Source organism: Papio anubis, chromosome 2, assembly GCF_008728515.1.
Source record: "Papio anubis isolate 15944 chromosome 2, Panubis1.0, whole genome shotgun sequence".
NCBI lineage: Eukaryota > Metazoa > Chordata > Mammalia > Primates > Cercopithecidae > Papio > Papio anubis.
Genome location: NC_044977.1, coordinates 87620692 through 87640321, shown reverse-complemented (window position 1 = coordinate 87640321; position 19630 = coordinate 87620692). Strand labels below are relative to the sequence as shown.

General features: G+C 42.7%; 2 protein-coding genes across 6 annotated transcripts in view; both read right to left on the bottom strand.

Annotated features, from left to right (window-relative positions):
* Positions 1-4727, bottom strand: part of LOC101007158 (musculoskeletal embryonic nuclear protein 1) — a 67667-nt gene extending 62940 nt beyond the window's left edge. The window contains exon 1 of one of the 2 annotated variants that reach the window (XM_009200560.4): positions 4436-4727. In XM_009200560.4, coding sequence (XP_009198824.2) covers positions 4436-4595 — 160 coding nt within the window. In that variant the 5' untranslated portion in view covers positions 4596-4727. The remainder of the gene's footprint in view (positions 1-4435) is intronic. The other variant, XM_021934326.2, reaches the window with a different exon arrangement.
* Positions 4728-6100: 1373 nt separating this feature from the next.
* Positions 6101-19630, bottom strand: part of SFMBT1 (Scm like with four mbt domains 1) — a 154796-nt gene continuing 141266 nt past the window's right edge. For all 4 annotated transcript variants that reach the window (XM_017955399.3, XM_017955398.3, XM_003894304.5 and 1 more), the window contains 6 exons: positions 19407-19516; positions 18038-18213; positions 14775-14953; positions 14287-14532; positions 13321-13449; positions 6101-12159 (listed from right to left, as the gene is read on the bottom strand). In XM_017955399.3, the coding sequence (XP_017810888.1) occupies positions 12019-12159; positions 13321-13449; positions 14287-14532; positions 14775-14953; positions 18038-18213; positions 19407-19516 (981 nt within the window). In that variant the 3' untranslated portion in view covers positions 6101-12018. The remainder of the gene's footprint in view (positions 12160-13320; positions 13450-14286; positions 14533-14774; positions 14954-18037; positions 18214-19406; positions 19517-19630) is intronic.

Sequence of the window (19630 nt, the reverse complement as noted above, 5' to 3'; positions counted from 1 at the left end):
GCGGGGCGGCATGGTGTCACATGCCTCCTGGTGGAATAGACATGAAACATACAGTGCCACTTACGGCGTGTTTTTGCCATAAAACAGGGCATCTGAATCTAATAACTGCTCCAGACCAAACTCAGGAAAACAGGGGTCGGTGAAACAATTCAAACGCCATAGCGAAACTCCCAGACAACTCCTGAATGTGGGGCACTTGACACAACGAGCAGCCAGGATGCTTCAAAAAGCCAGAAACATTAAAAAAAAAAAAAAAAAAAAAAAAAAGTGTGCATGTATGTGTAGAAGGAGGTTCTTCTAGAAATGAAAGTTACTGAAAACAAAACCAAACACAACATGTGGGCCTTGATTGGATCTTAGTTTTTAAAAACTCCAGCTGTAAAAGACTTGTGACATTTGGAGAAATGTGACTATGGACTGGATATGAGATAATATCATGGAGTTATTAATTCTCTTAAGTGTGATGATGAAATTGTGGTTATGTGGGAGATTGTCCTTATTTTGGGGAGACTTAGCTGAAGTATTTAGCAGTAAAGTGTGACGCGGGTTACAACTTACCTTCAACTGGCTCAGCCAAAAAAAAAAAAAAAAAAGCATAAAGAGATAAAGCAAATGTGACAAAATGTGAACAACTCCTAAATCTAGGTAGAGGGCAGACAGATGTTGAGTGTATTATTTTTCATCTTTTCTGTTTGACATTTTTAGAGATAAAAAAAGGGATGGGGTGGGGAGAGGTGATCATAGGGAAGGTTGTGCCAACACAAGTCTGTTCACACAGAGCACACAGGGAGGCCAGTTTACCATGGAGAAAACCCCAGAAACTCTCATTTAAGATATCAAAGCTGAGTGCACTGGTTTGTGATTTCACTTTGGATCGCAGGAAAAAAGCTATCACTTCTCAATGTCAGCAGTGTTTTTGTAAAACATGGACACATTTCTCCCAGCTGGCTAGCCCCCATGTCTGTAACAAAAATAGGCAGGCAGATTTATCCAAGTTCTCAAAATGCTTGTTTTATTAAAAACCAATTTTGTCTACACTTCAGCCCAGAACCCTGACTGTGCACTGTGAGGGAGGCTTGAGTTTGCTTTGCATTCACATGTCCTGAGAGTAAACACCCCCAAATGCCAACACACACACTGGACAACACGGCCTTTGGCTGACAGCTGGGTGGCTACCCCGCACTGGAACAGTTTGCTGAGCTCTAGGACTGCTCAGCTCTGTTCTGCTGAGACCCAAGCTGAGAAACTTCATCAAGTCACAGACTATAGACAAAACCACCAAAATGGGGAATTTTTTGGCAGGCAGACTACGACAAAGCGCCCCTCGTTTAAACCGTTTCTTTCTATGCAGACACCTAGCAGACACTTCAGAAAACTAAGTGGAAAGTAGCTTCATAAGCTTGACTCTGAGTATGTTCATCTTTCCTTGCGTACACAGGGTACCTTAGATGGAGCCTCTAGGAAGCCTGCCAACTCAACAAGGTGGTGCTGACACTGGACATGTTGTGTGAGTGGTGCCTGTAACAGTCTATATGTTTATGCAGCTTGAAGAATGGGCTACCATGACCTGGCATATACGTTCTCAACTGCCTGGACCGAGAGGGTCTACAAACCCTACACAGTAAGGCAAGAAGTCTATCAAAGCGCCAGAATGAGAAATTCTTGCAGAACCAGAATTCTCCCCAGAGGCATTAATATATATAAGTCATCTTCCTTCAGGACAAACCCCCCCAGGTAAAAACAAACAAACAAACAAACAAAACAAGGCAACGTGTAAGTAGAAAAAAAAGTGATTTTTCTGGATAGAAAAAGGAACATAAAGACAGTGGTCTGAGAGGGTCACTGAAATCAGGGAGGTGAAGTAAGGAAAATTACCTCACAGCTTGTCTGCCGAGAAGGGGGTTCATTCTACAGTCAGAGCTGGTCCAACAGGAAACAACAGTGTTTGCCATGGCCGTCAGGTTCCAGAAGACAGGCACCAGAAGAGAGGCACCAAGCCCATTGCCTCGAGGGCCACGGATACTTGGAAGGGAGAAGACTGTGATCTCAAAAACAGCCCCTCAAAGGATAGGGGCTGTTTAAGCTGCTCAGAACAAACTGGTTGGTATTTAAAATGTCTGAAGATAACAGAACTGAGGAAGGATGGACTTCCTTCCTTCAGGGCTGCAAGGGGGACCCTCGTCAGGGGAGCCTGGCCTTCAACAGATGCCCCTCCCGGCAGCTCTGCCAGACTGAGAAGGAGGGAGGACTAAAAGCCCAGGACAAAGCCAAATGGCTCGCAGATGTACTTCCTTAAGGCTACCTTGATCTCTTTCCTCTTCCATCTTAGAGATTTCTTCCTCTTTCCAGCAGTTCAAGAAGGAAAAGCCTCGCAGTGCTACTTCAACAGGACCAACAAATCTGAGCGATAAGAAGGGCCCCACCCTGACTGCACCCCAGTCAGTGGGCTTCTCCTTGTCCAGCTCCCAGAGTGCCATTGCCCTGGCCTGCTCTGTCTGCTTCTAGGTAGGGGGAGGAAGCTCTTGCTCTCACCTCCATTTCTGTGTCAGGGCAGACAGAGCTCTAGCCTTTCCAACTCTTCTCCTCATCACTCCTACCCACACCACCCCAGGACCCACCAGCCACTTCCACAAGCTCTGTCCACATCAAGCCTCACAGTGAACAAGAGACTGCTTTCTAGTCCAATCTCTGCAAACACAAAGTACCAATCACAGTGGGATTTGCACATGTGCTCACGCTGAAGATTAAGTAAAGAAGTGAGTATGTCCCTGAAGACTCCACTCGAACACATTCAACCCGACACACTTCTCAGCTGCGAACAACTCCGCCCTGTCATCATCACATATCCTTCTCTGAATCACAAGTGTCAGACCCTAGAGGATAAACCGGGCCATCAGCATCAATCAAACCTATGGAAACAGTCAGAGTTAGGCTAAGAAACCTCAGGTTAGGGAGCAAAATAAAAATTTAACCTGTAGTTCCTTCGGAGAGAAAAGAAGGCTGTCTGGAGGAGAGAGAAGTAGGAGGGATATGAAGACCCACTCACCATGACTTGAAAACACACACATACAGTACATGCGCCCAAGTCAGCAGCGGATTTTGGCTAAGTTGTCACAAATTATTACTGTGGGAACAAGTGGGTATTTGTTGAGCAGAGAAAAAGGCAAGTTGGGACTAAAAAGGAAAGAAAATGTGTCAAACATAGACAGTTGGGCACTTGTAAGACTTATCAAGGCCAGGCCACCAGAAGAACACGGTATCCATGATCAGAGCCTCTTCAGGGTTACTTAAAGCCTGAGAGAATTCACTCAAAGAAATCCCAACTTATAAACAAGCAAGGTGGCCACTCCAGCAACTGGACCCTACAGTTGCAAGATCCCTCCTGAGTACTCCAAAGCATACTTTCTGCAGGAACTCTCCACTCTGTCCACACAAGCACAGTGGGGAAGTTTTGAGAACAAGTCATTTTTGGAATTAATGACTCTGCACAGATAGTTATAACCTTTCCTTCCCCCTAAAACGCAATCACAAGGGCACTCCCAGGCTTACATGCCGAACAAAACTTCTTGTTACTTTAATAAGGATGTACACGATGAAAAACAGAAGCCCCCCGCCTCCCCCCGCCCAGGACACATGACAACAGGGTGGGGGCTTCCTTCTCTATTCAGCCACTAGGTTGCCCAAGTTTAATGGAAAAGGAAACTTAAAATATAAAGAATAAAAGTGGAAAGGGAACAGCCAGGGGAAGCTATAGACGCGGCTTATTAGGAAAGCTTGGGACAGAGATGGAACAGGTGGGCCTGTTCCGGAAGAAACGAGAGGACGGGGATCTGGGGAAGAACGCAGACTGGGTGGGTCCTGCCCTGACAAAAGGGAAAATAAAGCTGAGGAAGAAGGGCCACGGAAAGGGAGACGGGTGGCCCTAACACTCCAGGTGTTGAGAGGGATGCAAAGTAGCAGGATTTACATGTGCACGGAGAAGGTAAATCCTTGAAGAGTGAAGGGGCAGAAAAGAGCTCAGCATCGCACTGGATTGAGAGATGTGGGTTCTAAGCATGAAGAGCACCTGAGAAGGGGCGGACAAGGGGATGTCACCCTTGGGGGTCATGACTCCAGGCTGAGAAGTGGGGTAACAATTCGAGACGGTAAGGTGGGAGGTAGGCGAGTTTTAGACTGGCGTCTCAGAAGACAGACGTTTAAGGTGGAAACGGGAAGGGTCACTCCTGGCTGGAGGCCACAGCGAGTAGGCGAGGGGCTCCGAGCCGGGAGCCCGGGGCCCTGGCTACCCCCTAGTGCGGGAATGCCCAGCCTGGGTTTGCGGGGAAGGAGGAATTCGGATTCCCAGGCCGGAACTCTCCGCGCAGGACGGACCTCCGGGGGGCCGGGCCGCGGCTGCCGCGCAGGGCCTCCAGAGGGGCGGGGGTCCCAGACTCACGCATTAACGTGCTGAAGGCCACGACGCCGAGCAGTCCCTGCAGGAAGATGCCGAAGCTGTGCATGAGCGCGCCGCTCTCGCAGCGGCCCGCCCCGGACGCGACTGTGGAGGGCGGCCCGCCCGGCAGTCCGCGGCTCGCGTTCCCGGCGGGGCTCTGCATGGCAGGCCTCGCAGGAGGGGCGCGAGGGCCCAGGGCCCGCCCGGCCTCGCTGCCTGCCGGTGCAGCGCCGCCAAACCCGCAGCCGGGAGCCCGAGCCCAAGCCCGAGCCGGTACCTCCGCCCGGCGGCCGACTCCGCGCCGCGCGTAACCCGACGTCTGAGATCGCAGTGCCTGATTGGCGCAGCCAAGGTTGGGGCGGGCCTCGGCCGCGGCTGCTCCCCCCCGAGGGGCGGGGCTCCGGCCGGGCCAGGGGGCGGGGTCGCGGGTCCCACTCTCCTCTCCAACCCCGCCACGCCCTCAGGTAGACAGACCAGGTGCGCAGGGTAGGGCAGACCGGAACGAGAGCTGGGGAATCACGAGCTCCAGGTCCGGAGGTAGGAGCTGGGACGGCCTGTGACCAAATTATTTTTCCCTCTAAGACAAATCCCTATATCCTGGAGAATTTATTAATATTCCTGGATTCCACCCTCAGAGATCCTGATTCAGTAGTTCTGGGATGGGGCCCAATAGTTTGCAGCCTGGATTATTCTGAAGCAAGTGAATAAGGAAAACAATCTAAGATTGCGCACAGGAGTCTTCCAACCTAGACATTTGAGTCTTTTTCCTACTTCCCTAGCTAAAGGCTTATCAAGGCCCCAAGTCTATTTTATTTTTTTCATAGACATAATTTAAATGGTCACCTGAATCCAATCACTTTCATTTTGAAATATACCAGATTTCACATTAAAAACCTGACGTGCATATGTCCCACCTTATTCACTTGGGGAGCACAACTACCTTTAGAGTGTAAAAGACAAATGGTTGGTATTTGCCAGGCTGCAACATCCCCCTGCACACACACACTCCCACCTAACCCTTTCCAACTTCTCAGAACCTGTGCTCTGCCTTTAACAAGACCCTGAGTCCCCATTCTTTCATCCATTCCCCCAGCCCAATCTGGGCTCTCTCTGGACATCCTCTTGTTGGTGCTCTAGAGCCCCTGACCTTCCTGCTGCAGAATGTCAGTGAACACATGGTGTGAGTCCAGTTGACACTGAGCTATATGTTTTCAGCAGTAAATATCTCTAGGAAAAAGTTTTCCTATTAAATAGACCCCCAAATTCCAATTACCTAAGAGGGTTAAATGCTATCTAAAAGCCTTCTTGGTAAACAGGAATATTAACCTGATTAGAGAATAAAAATGCAGTTCTCCACCCTTCTCTTATATTTTCTCAACTCTGTGCCTTTATGTAGCATTCTAGTTGCATGGATACCATTCCCTTTTCCCTGTCCATGAACTGCTCCTCATGTGCATCAAGGCCTATCTGACCTCCCTCTCCCTCTTGCTCCCACATTACCTTGTGTGTACTGTTCCATCAAAACTTTTCAGACTGCTAAATTTGACAGCTGTACACCTCTCTCTCCCACAGCTAAGGGTGAGCCTCCTGAGGGCGGGAATTGTTTTTATATACCCTTCAATTCAAATTCAACATAGTGCCTGGTACAGACAACATGCAACAACATGCTTAATTTAAATGAAATTTTAATTTATAAAATTTTAAACTCTCCACAAGTACTGGCTGTGGGCAAATACAGGAAATCAGATTAAGAAAATAAATGGATAAGGGAAAATTAAAATTGCATGAACTATCTTTTAGTCTAAGAGGGATCTTATGAGGGTGCTCAACAGTTAACAGTACAATGTTTAGAGAGAATCAAACAAGAGGCTACGTCTTAAAGCAGAAGAGATTGTGGCTGGGCATAAGGAGACTACTGATTGCTTAAAGACACAGACAGCTCAAGGAAAATTGGACACTGAGCTGAAAAGTGATGATTTTAACAAAGAATTGTTCTGCACATCCAGCTGTGGAGGAATCCTTAAGGCTCACAGAGGAACAAACAAGAAGCAGTCTTCAGAGATCAGAGGCAGAATCCCCAATGCCAGGAGCAAGGTTGCTATGGGGAAATTCTACTCTTCCTATCTTTCCTGAACTGGAATTAAAAAGCACCTAAATCTAGAGAGTAAAGGATGAGACAGCAAGAGAGGGGAAAGAATTCTGGAGTTTTATTAAAGTAGAAAGGAACTTTTCATCCATTTGGAAATGATTCTCTGAGGTCCCACTGGAAAGAGTTTGAAAAAATTTACTCTGGCCAAAATGCCTTCCTTGCTGTCAAATCAGCACAAAGTTAAGGTTAAACATAGCTTAAGACCTGTTTTCTTTAGTGTTCTCACAACCACTTAAAACTGTCATAATGTACCACAAGCTTATATACAATCATATTTACAAAAAAAAAACCACGCAAAATATTAATCCAAAATAGTTTTTTTAATCCTTTGAAGTTATACCATCAAACTTGATGGGAGTTATTTTAATAGGTATTCTTGTGCATACTTCTTAAGTGTACTTTTATCTTCAATGCATAACTTGAAATTAAGAGGAAAAACAGCAAGCAGGAAGGATACAATGCAATAAGCATTTGATTTTGTTCTAAATGAGCAGCTTAAAAAAAAAAGGCAAAATACATTAAACAAAGTGCATCAGTTCCAACAAGTTAGTATTAAAAAGAGGCCTAAGGACAGTGCTGGAACCAGCCAGGAGTCCCTCCCTGGCAGGCCTCTGATTGTCTTTAGAGAATATTCAATGAAGGGAAAAAAAAAAAAAAAAAGGAGGGGAAAAGAAATGAGCACTTAAAATCTCAAGAGAAACAAACTACCTTCTCCAGAGACACTTGCAAAAGGAGCTAACGGACTGCCCAACTTTAACTCTGCCTAAGCTTTGTAACCTCCCTCAATCATCTGCTTTGTGACTTGATTTGCCCTAAAAGCCTACCCTCATCCTTTCAGCACTTTTGTCCACCTCCATTCTGCCAAGCTAGGTATGCAGTTAGATTGAATAAACCATGTAGAAACCCTCAGGCCCGAGTTTCCACACATCCTGAGAACAGGCACCCGCATCAGCAAATGGTGGCACCATTTCACTAGAAGGCACCATTTGCCTCCAGAAGTAATGGGAGACCCTTGCCTCCCATAGATCAGGGTCCGTGCTTTTCTGCTGGTGTTGGAGATTTATCTGGCAAGGCTGTGGCTTGCTTCTCTCTTAAAACAATCCTTTGTGATAGGCCATAGCACCAGGACAGACCCAATGGTGTATTAAGTCAAAAAAGACACAAGAAGAGGGAGTTTTAGGCCTACTTCTCTCTCTCCCCAATTCTCCACTCCTGGTTTTGCTGGTTCTTGTGAAAATCTCAGGCTCCTTAAACACCATACCCAAGTAAATGACTCTGCAGTGCATTTGCTGCCCACCACCTTCTACACCTCCCCATAAAGCTGCCCTCAGAAACAAGGCTACCTGTGTGGTCTGGTACAAGTACTGAATAAACACACCTGGAACCACCCTTGGAGTGGGCCTGGAACCAGATCCATTTGGACTGAGCATTGAATTTAAAACTTATGCCGACTCTAAGTCATAGGTAGCTTGTTTGGATAAATTCAAGTTTCCAAAGTATACACATTCTCACATAAGGGGTGGGAGTCATCAAAACTCACTAGTAAAACATCTAAAGTGAACAAAGTCAAGGAAGAATTATAATTGCAGGACAGTAACATTTCTTTTTGGTTTTGCAGGAGGCTCTTTGTCCTACGATTTCTGAGTCAGCACCATGACAAACATATGGTTGCTTACAATGGACCCAGGAGCAAGGAAATCCAAGCTTGAAAAGGCGGCTTCTGGTCCCCACCAAGATTTATACTTCATTTTTTGTAGTGATGCCTTCTTCTCATTTAGCTTCATAAGGCCAACAGGTTTCCTACTGATAACACAGAACACTTTTGAACTGGTGTGTGCACACAAGGCACATCCTCAATACACAGGATCAGAGTTCAAATCCAGGGCATGTTCCACTGTTGATCAATTAAACCAGTAAATGGTGTCTCAAACAGAACAATCTTTGGTGATATAGGTGCCAAGTAAATATAATTGCCTGTGATAGTTTTCCCAAATGTTCCCATCTAGATCACCTGATGTTCTGTGTGTTCCTCAGAAACACTTTTTGGCTTGAGAGAGGGAAATGATTCTGAGTCCCACCCTACCTAAGGCCTCCTAAAGCTTTTAAATTGTATTCAGGTACCACATTAGTGACTGAATTGGTACTAGAGAGCGAGTAAAATGTATCCGGGTCCTCTGGAAGCTAAGGTCCAATGTCTTCTGTCTCACAGTGAGAATAATTTTACTTCCAGGAGAAAAGGCATATTAAGGCTAAGTTCTGAACTAGTTTTCTATGTTTGCTTCTACTATAAAGTCAATAAATATTTACCAAGAAGCTCATCTTTTCCAGAGGTTAGTAAGTACCCTTCCCTGACCTCACATATTTATAACATAGATAAATGCTAGGAGCCACCTGCATTGCTGAACAAAGGCAGATAGGGTGCAAGCTTCCGTAAATGCATTCCCTGCGTTAGCCACTTCAACTCTGCTTCAAATGAGAAGGATGAAGATGGTTTACAAAGGAAAACAGCATAGTACCCAGAAGCCCACAAAATCTAGTCAAAATGTCACAGAAAAATCTGCATGTGCAGCAAAAAGGTTTCCCTAGCACACTAATGTAGCAGTAATAGTGTAATATTGGTCAGCCAGCTTTTCAAGGTCCAGGAGGATGAAACAGTCCATTAATCTGTTTTCTAAACTTGTCAATTCAGGGTAAAAAATGGGTCATGAAAAATTTTCTGACCTCAGGCAGGCTATAGGCCCAGCTGCAGGTGAAATCCAGACAAATGCAGTCCCCTCACAATGTAACTGTCACACATTTAAGAAGTTGGTCTCTCTAAAACACAAAGTTCTTGCACCTATGTGCAACATACCAACATTTTACCCCAACATGGTGAGCTATTATCTGTCTTGAAATCTGTTTCAGCATCACAGTAACCAGAACATCATTGTTATCCAGTCCAGTACCAGCAGCTTTGTGAGGTAAATTAAGTTCAAATTTTAAGTTAAAAAAAGTGCCCTGTGCTAAATTCCCAAACAACTATCCTCACTTACATAATATATGGGAGTCAGGGCTGGGGGATATAATTCTTTATTCAATTGCCTAATAAACTATATCTTAGTAGGAGAATGCAAGAAACATTAAGGGAAACCCAACTTACTTGACCATTTAGAGTCAGCCTTTCTCTAGGAGAAGGCTGAGCCTGAATAATCATAGTATAAACAAGCCTGTTGGGCTCTGACTCTACCCAGATCAGAGATTACTTGGGGCTGTATGTTTCGCCCTTCCAGACCTTCATCCCCTCACCTGTGAAGGGAGGTGATTATTAATTCTGTGTTTTCTGGAGAAGTCAAAAGAGAGACAAAATAAAGCATTCATTATTCTTGTGCTTGGTGAATTCCCTCTTACAGGAAATATGTTTCACTTTCCTAAATAAGATAACAACACGAGGCACTAAACATTAATTCCAGAAATTCTGTTCCATTGTTCTTCCTCAAGGGGCCCTCTTTGCCTTAGTGCCTTGACTGAACTCTCAGGAAATTTCATTAAGCAAGATCAGTACCACCACCACTACCCACCAAAAGCTTAATGTTTAATGCTAATTATTCCCTAGCATTCCCTGTATATCCTTCTCTTCCACAGACACAGAATTGTAAAAAACTGGATCTCTAAAGTTTCAAACATATTAATTTTTACTTAAATGAAGCTTCTTCTCAGGTATATCTGCTAGGAACCTAAGCAAAGAGTTAATGTCTTCATGTATGATTTAGTTGCAAGGCTTGAGTTAAGCTGGTTTATATATTATCCAATGAAGAGAGGCTCCAGATTATTCACCAATGTCCACAAAAATAGGTTGGGGTGTTGGGGAATGGGGAAAAAATCACAATCAGTTAAAATTTGCTGTAATATTTCCTTATATTTGTAGAGCTGTTTAGAATTCACCCAGTTTGCAGGATTAAAACATTTTCAAATCTTGAGAAAGAATGATTGGGTTATAAATTTGCAGGTGATTAGGATAAAAAAGCATTCAGCAAAGCAAACCATTTAAGGGAGACAACCTAGGTATGTGTTTTTCCTCACTCTTCATGACTAGAATAGTGCAGCAAACGCTATTATTATATAATAGCTAGCAATGGAATCATAAGCGAAAATTCACCTGGAGTTTCATGTTAACTTGAGCTGGGCTAAAAGACACACTTAAAAGAATACTGAGTTGTTTAAATGGGAATCCTCAGACTAAAGATTATATTCAAATTAAAGGATTAGCTGAAAAAAGTCTAAGTGTGGCTAGACAAAGAGGTTTCCAGAATCCTTAACCACGTCTCAATATTTATCCAGCCACTGAGGACACTGCTACAGAAACTCCATGCTCTGTGTTACCCTCCAAAACATGTTTTCTGTGCTGTGCTTCTACAGTGGAGACACCTGGAAAGAAGGACAAATGGGCTTCGCTGTGGGTCCATGGAACGCCTACTGATTTTCACCCAAAGTAAAGACCATAGAAATGAAACAGAGGTAGACAAACAACTCTAGAGAAAAGTAAACACAAAATAAAAGTCACTGAAGTCCCCGTAAGAATGAACAGGAAGAGGGCAATTAAACAGAAATACTAACAGTCTTGGTAATGTTACTTAACACAGGCAGCCCAGGCTGGGTCAAGATGGAGAATAGTAACAGTAGAGTTCTTAGATCAGGTCAGTTAAGGAACTGGTGTAAGTGCCCACATAATGTTTTTAAGAAAGCAAACAGTTTCCCCCCCTCCAAATTCTGTCATAATTTTAGTGTTCATGTAGCTTAAAAATGGCATCATACAAAAAACCTCATACATGGCTGTAAGCTCAATTATCAACAGAGGTAGTAAACAAAGAAACTCCTAAGAATCGATTTTAAAATGGATCAAAGTGTGACTATACATTCAAAACCCTAGAGCCACATAATCATCCCCAAAATGAACTGTTTTAATTTTAAAAAGCTTAAAAACACAATGACAATGAAGCACTGATATGCCTTTAGGAACAGTCCCAAATCAGTGCTGACTTAAAGCTAGGTCCTCTCTTTCCAAGAAAAAGAAAGCAGAGAACAAAGTTCAATCTACAATGGGAGGGAACAGAATGAAAACAACCAAAAGGGTGCTTTCCAGCAGCCTAGGTTATTCTTTGTTTTCAGGCCACACCACTGGAAATGCTTTTCTTCTTATATAAGTCTTTTCCTCACAACCTTTATTTTTTAAAAACTGCCATGTGCTGAACAAGAGATGTCCACATTTCCACCGGCAGGCGATCCACTTCTGTGCACAGTTTTTGCTTCCTCACTGTGTCCTTCCCCGAAAGTGCAAAGAGAGCAAGCTGACACCTGCAGGCCCCAGAGCCCCAGGACTATTCCAGCTCCACTTATAAAGCAGGGTGAAGGATTTGCTGCATTTGTGCTTCAAAGATCCAGCTCACTTTGGTTGTCCTTCTCAGTTGGCAAACTGCTCATAAAAAGCAAACTTGATCCTCTCTATGTGATGGCAAAGTTTGATGGCAGGGCCCAATTTTAAGTCCATGCATTCTTGAACAGTGGGAAGGGTAAGGAGCAATAGGGCCTGCCCATCAATTTCCTGGTAAAGCATAAAAGACAAATTATCTGTGATGTGCACATGAAAGGCAGCTTGATCATGACAGCCTCTCCTCACTTTAGCTTTGTTAGAACTGGAGTCCCTATGCTTTCCTTTCCTTAATTTTTCGTCTTAAGGTATCACACACTTCCTTTTTTTTTTTTTTTTTTTTTTTTTTTTTTTTGAGCCGGAGTCGCTCTGTCGCCAGGCTGGAATGCAGTGGCGGGATCTCCCAGCTCACTGCAGCTCCGCCTCCCGGGTTCACGCCATTCTCCTGCCTCAGCCTCCCGAGTAGCTGGGATTACAGGCCGCCACCTGCGCCCGGCTAGTTTTGTATTTTTTAGTAGAGGCGGGGGTTTCACACGTGTTAGCCAGGATGGTCTCGATCCTTGCTGACCTCATTGATCCGCCCGTCTCGGCCTCTCAAAGTGCTGGGATTACAGGCTTGAGCCACCGCGCCCGGCCACACACTTCCTTTTAAGTGACTCCACAGTCTTCCATACTAATGAAGCTTCAGAATTAATAAAGTTTTACTGAGGACAATAAAATTTTACCAAGGATAATAATCCATTCCACAGAGTCTCTGCCCCATAGAAATTTAGTAAACTTACTAGCCCTGTAACTGGCAACTAATTGTGCCATCTTTTTAAAGGGTTTCTTCTAAATCTGAAACAAAGGATTAACTATCAACTTCAATGTTTTCTTACTCTGTAACATTCAAAAAACCCGATAAGCTCTTGAACCTCCCTAACTATCTTAACAAAACGTATTTCAATGTTTAAGGCCACTGGCTGTGTTTCAGCAAGCTTGCCTTAAAACTCATCACCACTCTAGAGCCTAACATGACAGATGCTATTTTTTAAAACAAGTAAATCATTATTTTTGAAAAGATGTGGACAATTAAGCACAGTATGCTTGATATTGGAGGGATAGAATCAAATTCTTAGGAAAAATTGGAATGCAATGATAATCTGCTTAAACTATGAAGCAAGTCTGATAAATAACTTTTTTTTTTTATCATCTTTGACTCCTAAAAATGGAATTAAGACAATTCTTTTCTTTTGGATCAAAATGTTTTTCCTAAAACTTGTAAATTGTTGACTATTACATCTATAATTTATTGCTAAAGAGGCATTACGAAAAATTATAGGAATCTGTGATTACCTGGTCTAGGAATATTCTTGCTAATGGAGCACAGTCAGTGGATCTGATGAACCGCACAACGTCTGCCACGCTCCACTTCAAGGGATTACTGTCCAGGTGAAGCCTTTCAGCAACTTCAATTCTTATTTCCTTCATTCCCCACAACACAATCAAACCAAACGGTGTTAAGGCTATTTTATTCTAAAAAATTCTAAAAAATTATCTCTACCTAAATTCATAATCTTTCAAGACATGATTTAAAGTGGTCTTAGGACACGATTTCTCCCAGCAAAGATGTCAAAGACCCACGTGCATCAGGTACTCAGGAAATGTCTGTCTTTTATAATACCAAGTATCAATGGGAAAGAATTTATCTCAAAGTTTCAGCACAGATAATTTAGACAATTTAAGAAAGATAGGGTGCTAAAGAGAAGGGGATGCTAAGTCCAATGAGAGAAGGCTTAACTAAATAAACTACCAGGAGGAATCATTTACTGCTTCTGTTCATGGAATATCCTTAAAAAGCAATTTAGTTTTTGAACACTAACTTAATTGCTGTTCTTTACTGTTACATGTATGTTATAAAATGTTCATACGTATATAGTAAATATACTAAACCAAATGGCTTAACCCAGAATCAAAAGGATAAATAACTTTTCCCACAAAACCATATATATTATGAAACATATTAAAAAGGCAGTTTTCCCAAAACTAAATGACAAGCTACAAATAAGCTAGCAATGGAGTTGTTGTTGTTGTTAAAACAAGCAGCTACTCTGAGAGAGACTTTCCCCCATAAGTAGGTGATCTCAACTAATCCTTGAAACACATGTAAATCACTGCATTTGGGGTCACTTTACAAGAGACCCTGGAAATTCTACATAAGTCTGTATTGAAAGAAGTAGAATGCCAATATCACTAATAATCATATTCCAGAGGAAAATTCTAGAGAGAAAGAAATAAAAAAGAAACTTTTTAAAATGGTACCTTTGGTGAAGGAGGTTTATTTTCATCATCAGAAAATGAAAAGGTGCGAAGCTCCCTTTTTCTCCTTTGTCTATCTGGAGGCAGCGATGTGGATATCTCACTTTGGGTGGGCGAAGAGGAGCATGACTTTTTTTCTGACATTTCTGATTCTTCCTGTAGCTCATCCTGCTGCTCGGATGTACTGCCTTCACTTAGGGAATCATCATCCCCTTCATCTGGGTCATCCTCATCTTCACCCCCACTTCCCTGCAGGAAAAAGAGAGAAGTCTCATTGAAATTCAGGACATCAATCCCAGGTTTCATACGATTTTAAAAAATAATAATAGAGAAAGAAAAGAAATTCAGGACAAACCAGTTCCTGGGCCACAAAACCATCTTCTATTGGCCAGAGATCTGAGTTAGAAAGACCTGCAGGTATTCTATGTCCATACTATAAAGCAGTGGTCACTTGGCTTTGAGACATTACAGGCACATAACAGATCTCATACCTGGGGAGAGCCCGCTGGGGTATTATCAACAGATGCAGAGGAGCGTTTCTTCTTATGAACAAAAACATTTTTCCGCCTCTTTCTCCTCTTACTGGCTTTTTTCAGGGCACAAGCTAAGTTACTATGCCCACCAGGTGGCCTCCCAATTCTTTTATTTTTCTTCTTTCCATAATAATGTGCTAAATGTGGATGGCAAAATGAAGTAGCTTCATTATTTTTGTGCACCTCAAAACCACAAGAGATTTTATTAGCATAGCAAAAAACAGGTACATTGTATTTGATTGAGGTTTAAATACCATAGAGTGGAATAAACAGATCTGAAGTACACAGTTTGACTAGTACAGAATGGTCCCTCCATATCAAAGTATACAGAACATCTTCAACCCAGAAAGTTCCCATGGTCCCTTCCCAGTCAGTACCCCTTACTAGAAGCAACCACTGTTCTAAACACTATCACTATAGATTAGCTTTGCCTCTACGGAACCACACAGTAAGCACTTTTTTGTGTGTGACTTTTTTTTTTTTTGAGGTGGAGTCTTGCTCTGTCGCCAGGCTGGAGTGCAGTGACACCATCTTGACTCACTGCAACCTCTGCCTCCCGAGTTCAAGCAATTCATCTGCCTCAGCCTCCCTAGTAGCTGGGATTACAGGCACACACCACCACACCTAGCTAATTTTTGTATTTTCAGTAGAGACGGGGTTTCACCATGTTGGCCAGGACAGTTTCGATCTCTTGACCTCATGATCTACCTGCCTCGGCCTCCCAAAGTGCTGGGATCACAGGCGTGAGCCAACGTGCCCGGCCATGTGTGACTTCTTTTACTAGGTATAATGTTTTTGAGTCGTGTGTTTTATTATATGTTTCTTTTCTATTTGGATATCTGGTTGTACCAGTGCTATTTTTAAAAAAGAATTTCCTTTCTCCCTTAAATTTCTTCATCTCTCTTGTTGAAAATCATTTATGTTAAGTTTGGCTCTATTTTGGACCCTGTGGTCTGTCCCATTGTTCTATTTGACTATTCTTTTTTCTTTTTTTTTTGAGGCAGAGTCTGTCACCCAGGCTGGAGTGCAGTGGCATGATCTTGGCTCACTGCAACCTCCACCACCTGGGTTCATGCCATTCTCCTGCCTCAGCCTCTTGAGTAGCTGGGACTACAGGTGTGCACCAACATATGCCCGACTAATTTTTGTATTTTCACTAGAGACAGGGTTTCACCGTGTTGGTCAGGCTGGTCTTGAACTCCTAACCTCAGGTGATCTGCCTGCCTCGGCCTCCCAAAGTGCTGGGATTACAGATGTGAGCCACCGCACCTGGCTTGACTATCCTTTAATGCCTCTTTTGATAATTATAACTTTATGGTTAAAAAAAGAGAGAGACTAAGTCTTCCAACTTTATTCTTTTTTTCCAAATTGTTTCAGCTATTCTAGATTCTCTGCATTTTCATATAAATTTTAGAATATACATTGCAGAAATGAAACATATATATTCTAGCTGAGTTATGTATTAAAGTAATATCAAAATATAATTTTATGGAAAAAATTTAAATTTTCTAAAGGGTATGAATCCATTTGACATCATTCAAATTACTAACTGGGAAAAATTGTGACTGTCCTTCTAAATTCTACGCTAATTTCAACTATATTATTGTGAAAGATAAATTCAGACAAAAGGCACAATAAAATCCACATATCTTCCCCTCACATATCTTCCTTCAGAGTAGTGTACTTATACATGTACTTATATGAATAGTATTTTTTACTCAGCTCCTAATAATTGCAGTTTCTTAAACTAAGTGCTGAGTCTGATACAAGATAATTCCTACCCTTACGGAGTTTACAATCCAATAAATATAAATAGAAACTAGAAGGTTAGACTTATATGATTTTGTAATTTAAATACTGATTAGAAAGCTCATCATACTAAGTATGGACCGTGGATCAGCAGCATCAGTGGCATCTGGGAGCTTGTCGGAAATGCAGATAAGATACTCAGGACCCAAATATTCACGGACCTGATACATCAGAAGCTCCATTTTAACAAGATCCTTCAGTGATCTGCATGCACTATAGTTTAAGAGGCACAGATCCCTAAAAGAAATCTTTCAATTTTAACAAGGTTAAAATCCTCCTCTGTATTGATTCTCCCAAGTGACATAGGGCTTGCAGGATTTAAGGAAAGGTAGGATCAGAATTTTGTCTTTGGGTGGCAATGCCTTGACAAGGTTCCATATTGTAAATTTCATCCTATGTGACCCCTGCCCCAGTTTCTCAAAGGAGCAGATAACCAAGGACAGGGAACAGGTGCTATGAAAGTTCAAGGTGAGGTTGCAACTACCTCCTCTTCTATTTCCACCTCCCTAAGTACTGTGGCTTCATTGCTGCTCTTCGGAGACACTAAGCAAGCTCCTGCCTCAAGCCTGTGCCCTTGATGCCCCCTCCCCAGGACACTCCCACCTAGCTCTCTGCACAGCCGGCTCCCGTTTCCTTCAAGGTGTTACCTGTCAGAAAGACTTCCCTGACTCCTTGCATAAACAGCACCCCACCTCCCAGCCTTCCTCACTCTCCTACTTTGCTTGCCCACCTTGCTTCACTGTTCCCCACAGTATTTCTCTCTCTAAATTTCTTCCCTTGTTCGTTATCTGTCTCCCACGTTAAAGGTAAGCTCACTGAGGATAGGAATTTGTTTCTTTATTGTTGTGCCCCAATGCTAGAACAGCATAAGCACACAATGAGTACAAAATATATACTTGCAGATTGTATGAATGAATTACATATCCTATTAGATACAATAACTAATTTATATACATGCTATATATAAAAGTTGGCACACTAAAGCCCATGGGCCAAATCTGGCCCATGACCAAGAAAAAAATTACCCTTACATTTTTAAAAGGGTTCTTTTTTTTTTTTTTTTTTTTTTTTTTGAGATAGAGTCTTGTTTTGTCACCCAGGCAGAGTGGAGTGGTCTCAAACTCCTGACCTCAAGTGATCTGCCCACCTTGGCCTCCCAAAGTGCTAGGATTACAGGCATGAGCCACCGTGCCTGGCCAAAAGGGTTCTTAAAAAATGAAAACACAACACATCAAAAAAGAATATGTGACAGAAAGCCATATGACCCACAGCATGAAATAGTTATCATCTGGCCCTTTACGGAAGAAGTTCGTGTGCCTCTGCTATATATGAATGTCTGTAAAGTAAAAAACCTTCCAAGATGTAAGTATGGTCAGCTGCTACGGTTAACACATTGGAAAAACATGACTCACTGTATTTGGTCTTTGTAAGTACAGAACAGTTCTCAGAACACTTATCCAGAACCATCCGTGGACCGAAGAGGTTAGGACAGCATTCCAGTTTGATACAGGTTTGCCGGCAGAATTCAGTCACCCGATCTGCTGTTTTCACTATCTCAACAGTAGCTCGATAACTCTTTCCTTTATATCTGCCATTGGAAGACATCAGATGCCAAATGTATTGGGCTAATGATTACCCAGAGAAAAATCAAACATATTAATACACCTAAAAAATATTTTTGCTTTTTGGAATATTCTATGTCCTTTATAGTTCGAGGGCCCTGAAAACAACAAGGAAGTTCTGCATATTGAACTTAAATCAAATTAAATCTGGTAAGCTATGACAACTAAAAGCTGAGTTATTTAAATTAGCAAAATTAAGCTCCTGCTTTCTGTTCCTAAGTTAAAGTTTTCAAATAGTAATTTCACTAACTGCTCTAAAAAGAAAAGTGACTTTTCACTAAGTCTTTCTTTACCCTTGGCAGTGATCCTCAGACTGTTGTCCAAGGACTAGTATCACTTGCCAATTGCCATCTGTCCATGACAAGATCAGAAAGCAAGAGTACATATTTATAACCTTTCACACTAATTTGGAAAAGTAATTTTCTGTCTCTTACATCTAATAACAAAAATTGTTCTTGCATTTTTGTGTATTAAATTTCTTATTTCCTTTTTGTTTTTGAGATAGAGTCTTGCTCTGTTGCCCAGGCTGGATGAAGTGCGGTGGCATGATCTCGGCTCACTGCAACCTCCACCTCTCAGGTTCAAGCGATTCTCCTGCCTCAGCCTCCAAAGTAGCTGGGATTACAGGCACCTACCACCAGACCTGGCTAATTTTTGTACTTTGAGTAGAGTCTTTCTTTCATCCATGAAAGAATGGAAATCTAAAAAAGACAAACAAGCCTGGTCCTTCACCACAAATAGCTGAAAAAGCCCTGCCAGAGGAAACATAAGGCCTCTGATATTATCCACAGAACTAATTCTGTGAAATTTTCTTTTTTTTGAGACAGAATCTCACTCTGTCACCCAGGCTAGAGTGTAGTGGCACGATCTTGGCTCACTGCAACCTCCACCTCCTGGGTTCAAGCAATCCTCCTGCCTCAGCCTCCCAAGTAGCTGGGATTACAGGCGCGTGCACTGTGCCTGGCTACTTTTTGTATTTTTAGTAGAGACGGGGTTTCACCATGTTGACCAGGCTGGTCTTGAACTCCTGACCTTGTGATCCGCCTGCCTCGGCCTCGCAAAGTGCTGGGATTACAGGCGTGAGCCACCGTGCTCTGCCGATTCTGTGACTTTTTAAAGACAAGTAACAGTAAATAGTAAAAACAAGCAGTCTACTCACTTGGCTTTTAGGACTTCCCCACATCCGTGCCACACAGAGTCTTTGTCCAGCTGGAGCTCCCGAAGGACACGGCTGGGTTTGTAGGCTGCATTGATAAGTAAAGTGAGGACCTGAGCTCAGTTTTAAAGCAGAAACACAGATTGGGAAGGAGAAAAGTAGACCATTAGAATCTTGTCATCGCTCCCTTAAAATGTTAAGGTCATTTAGGAGGTTAATTCTAGTCA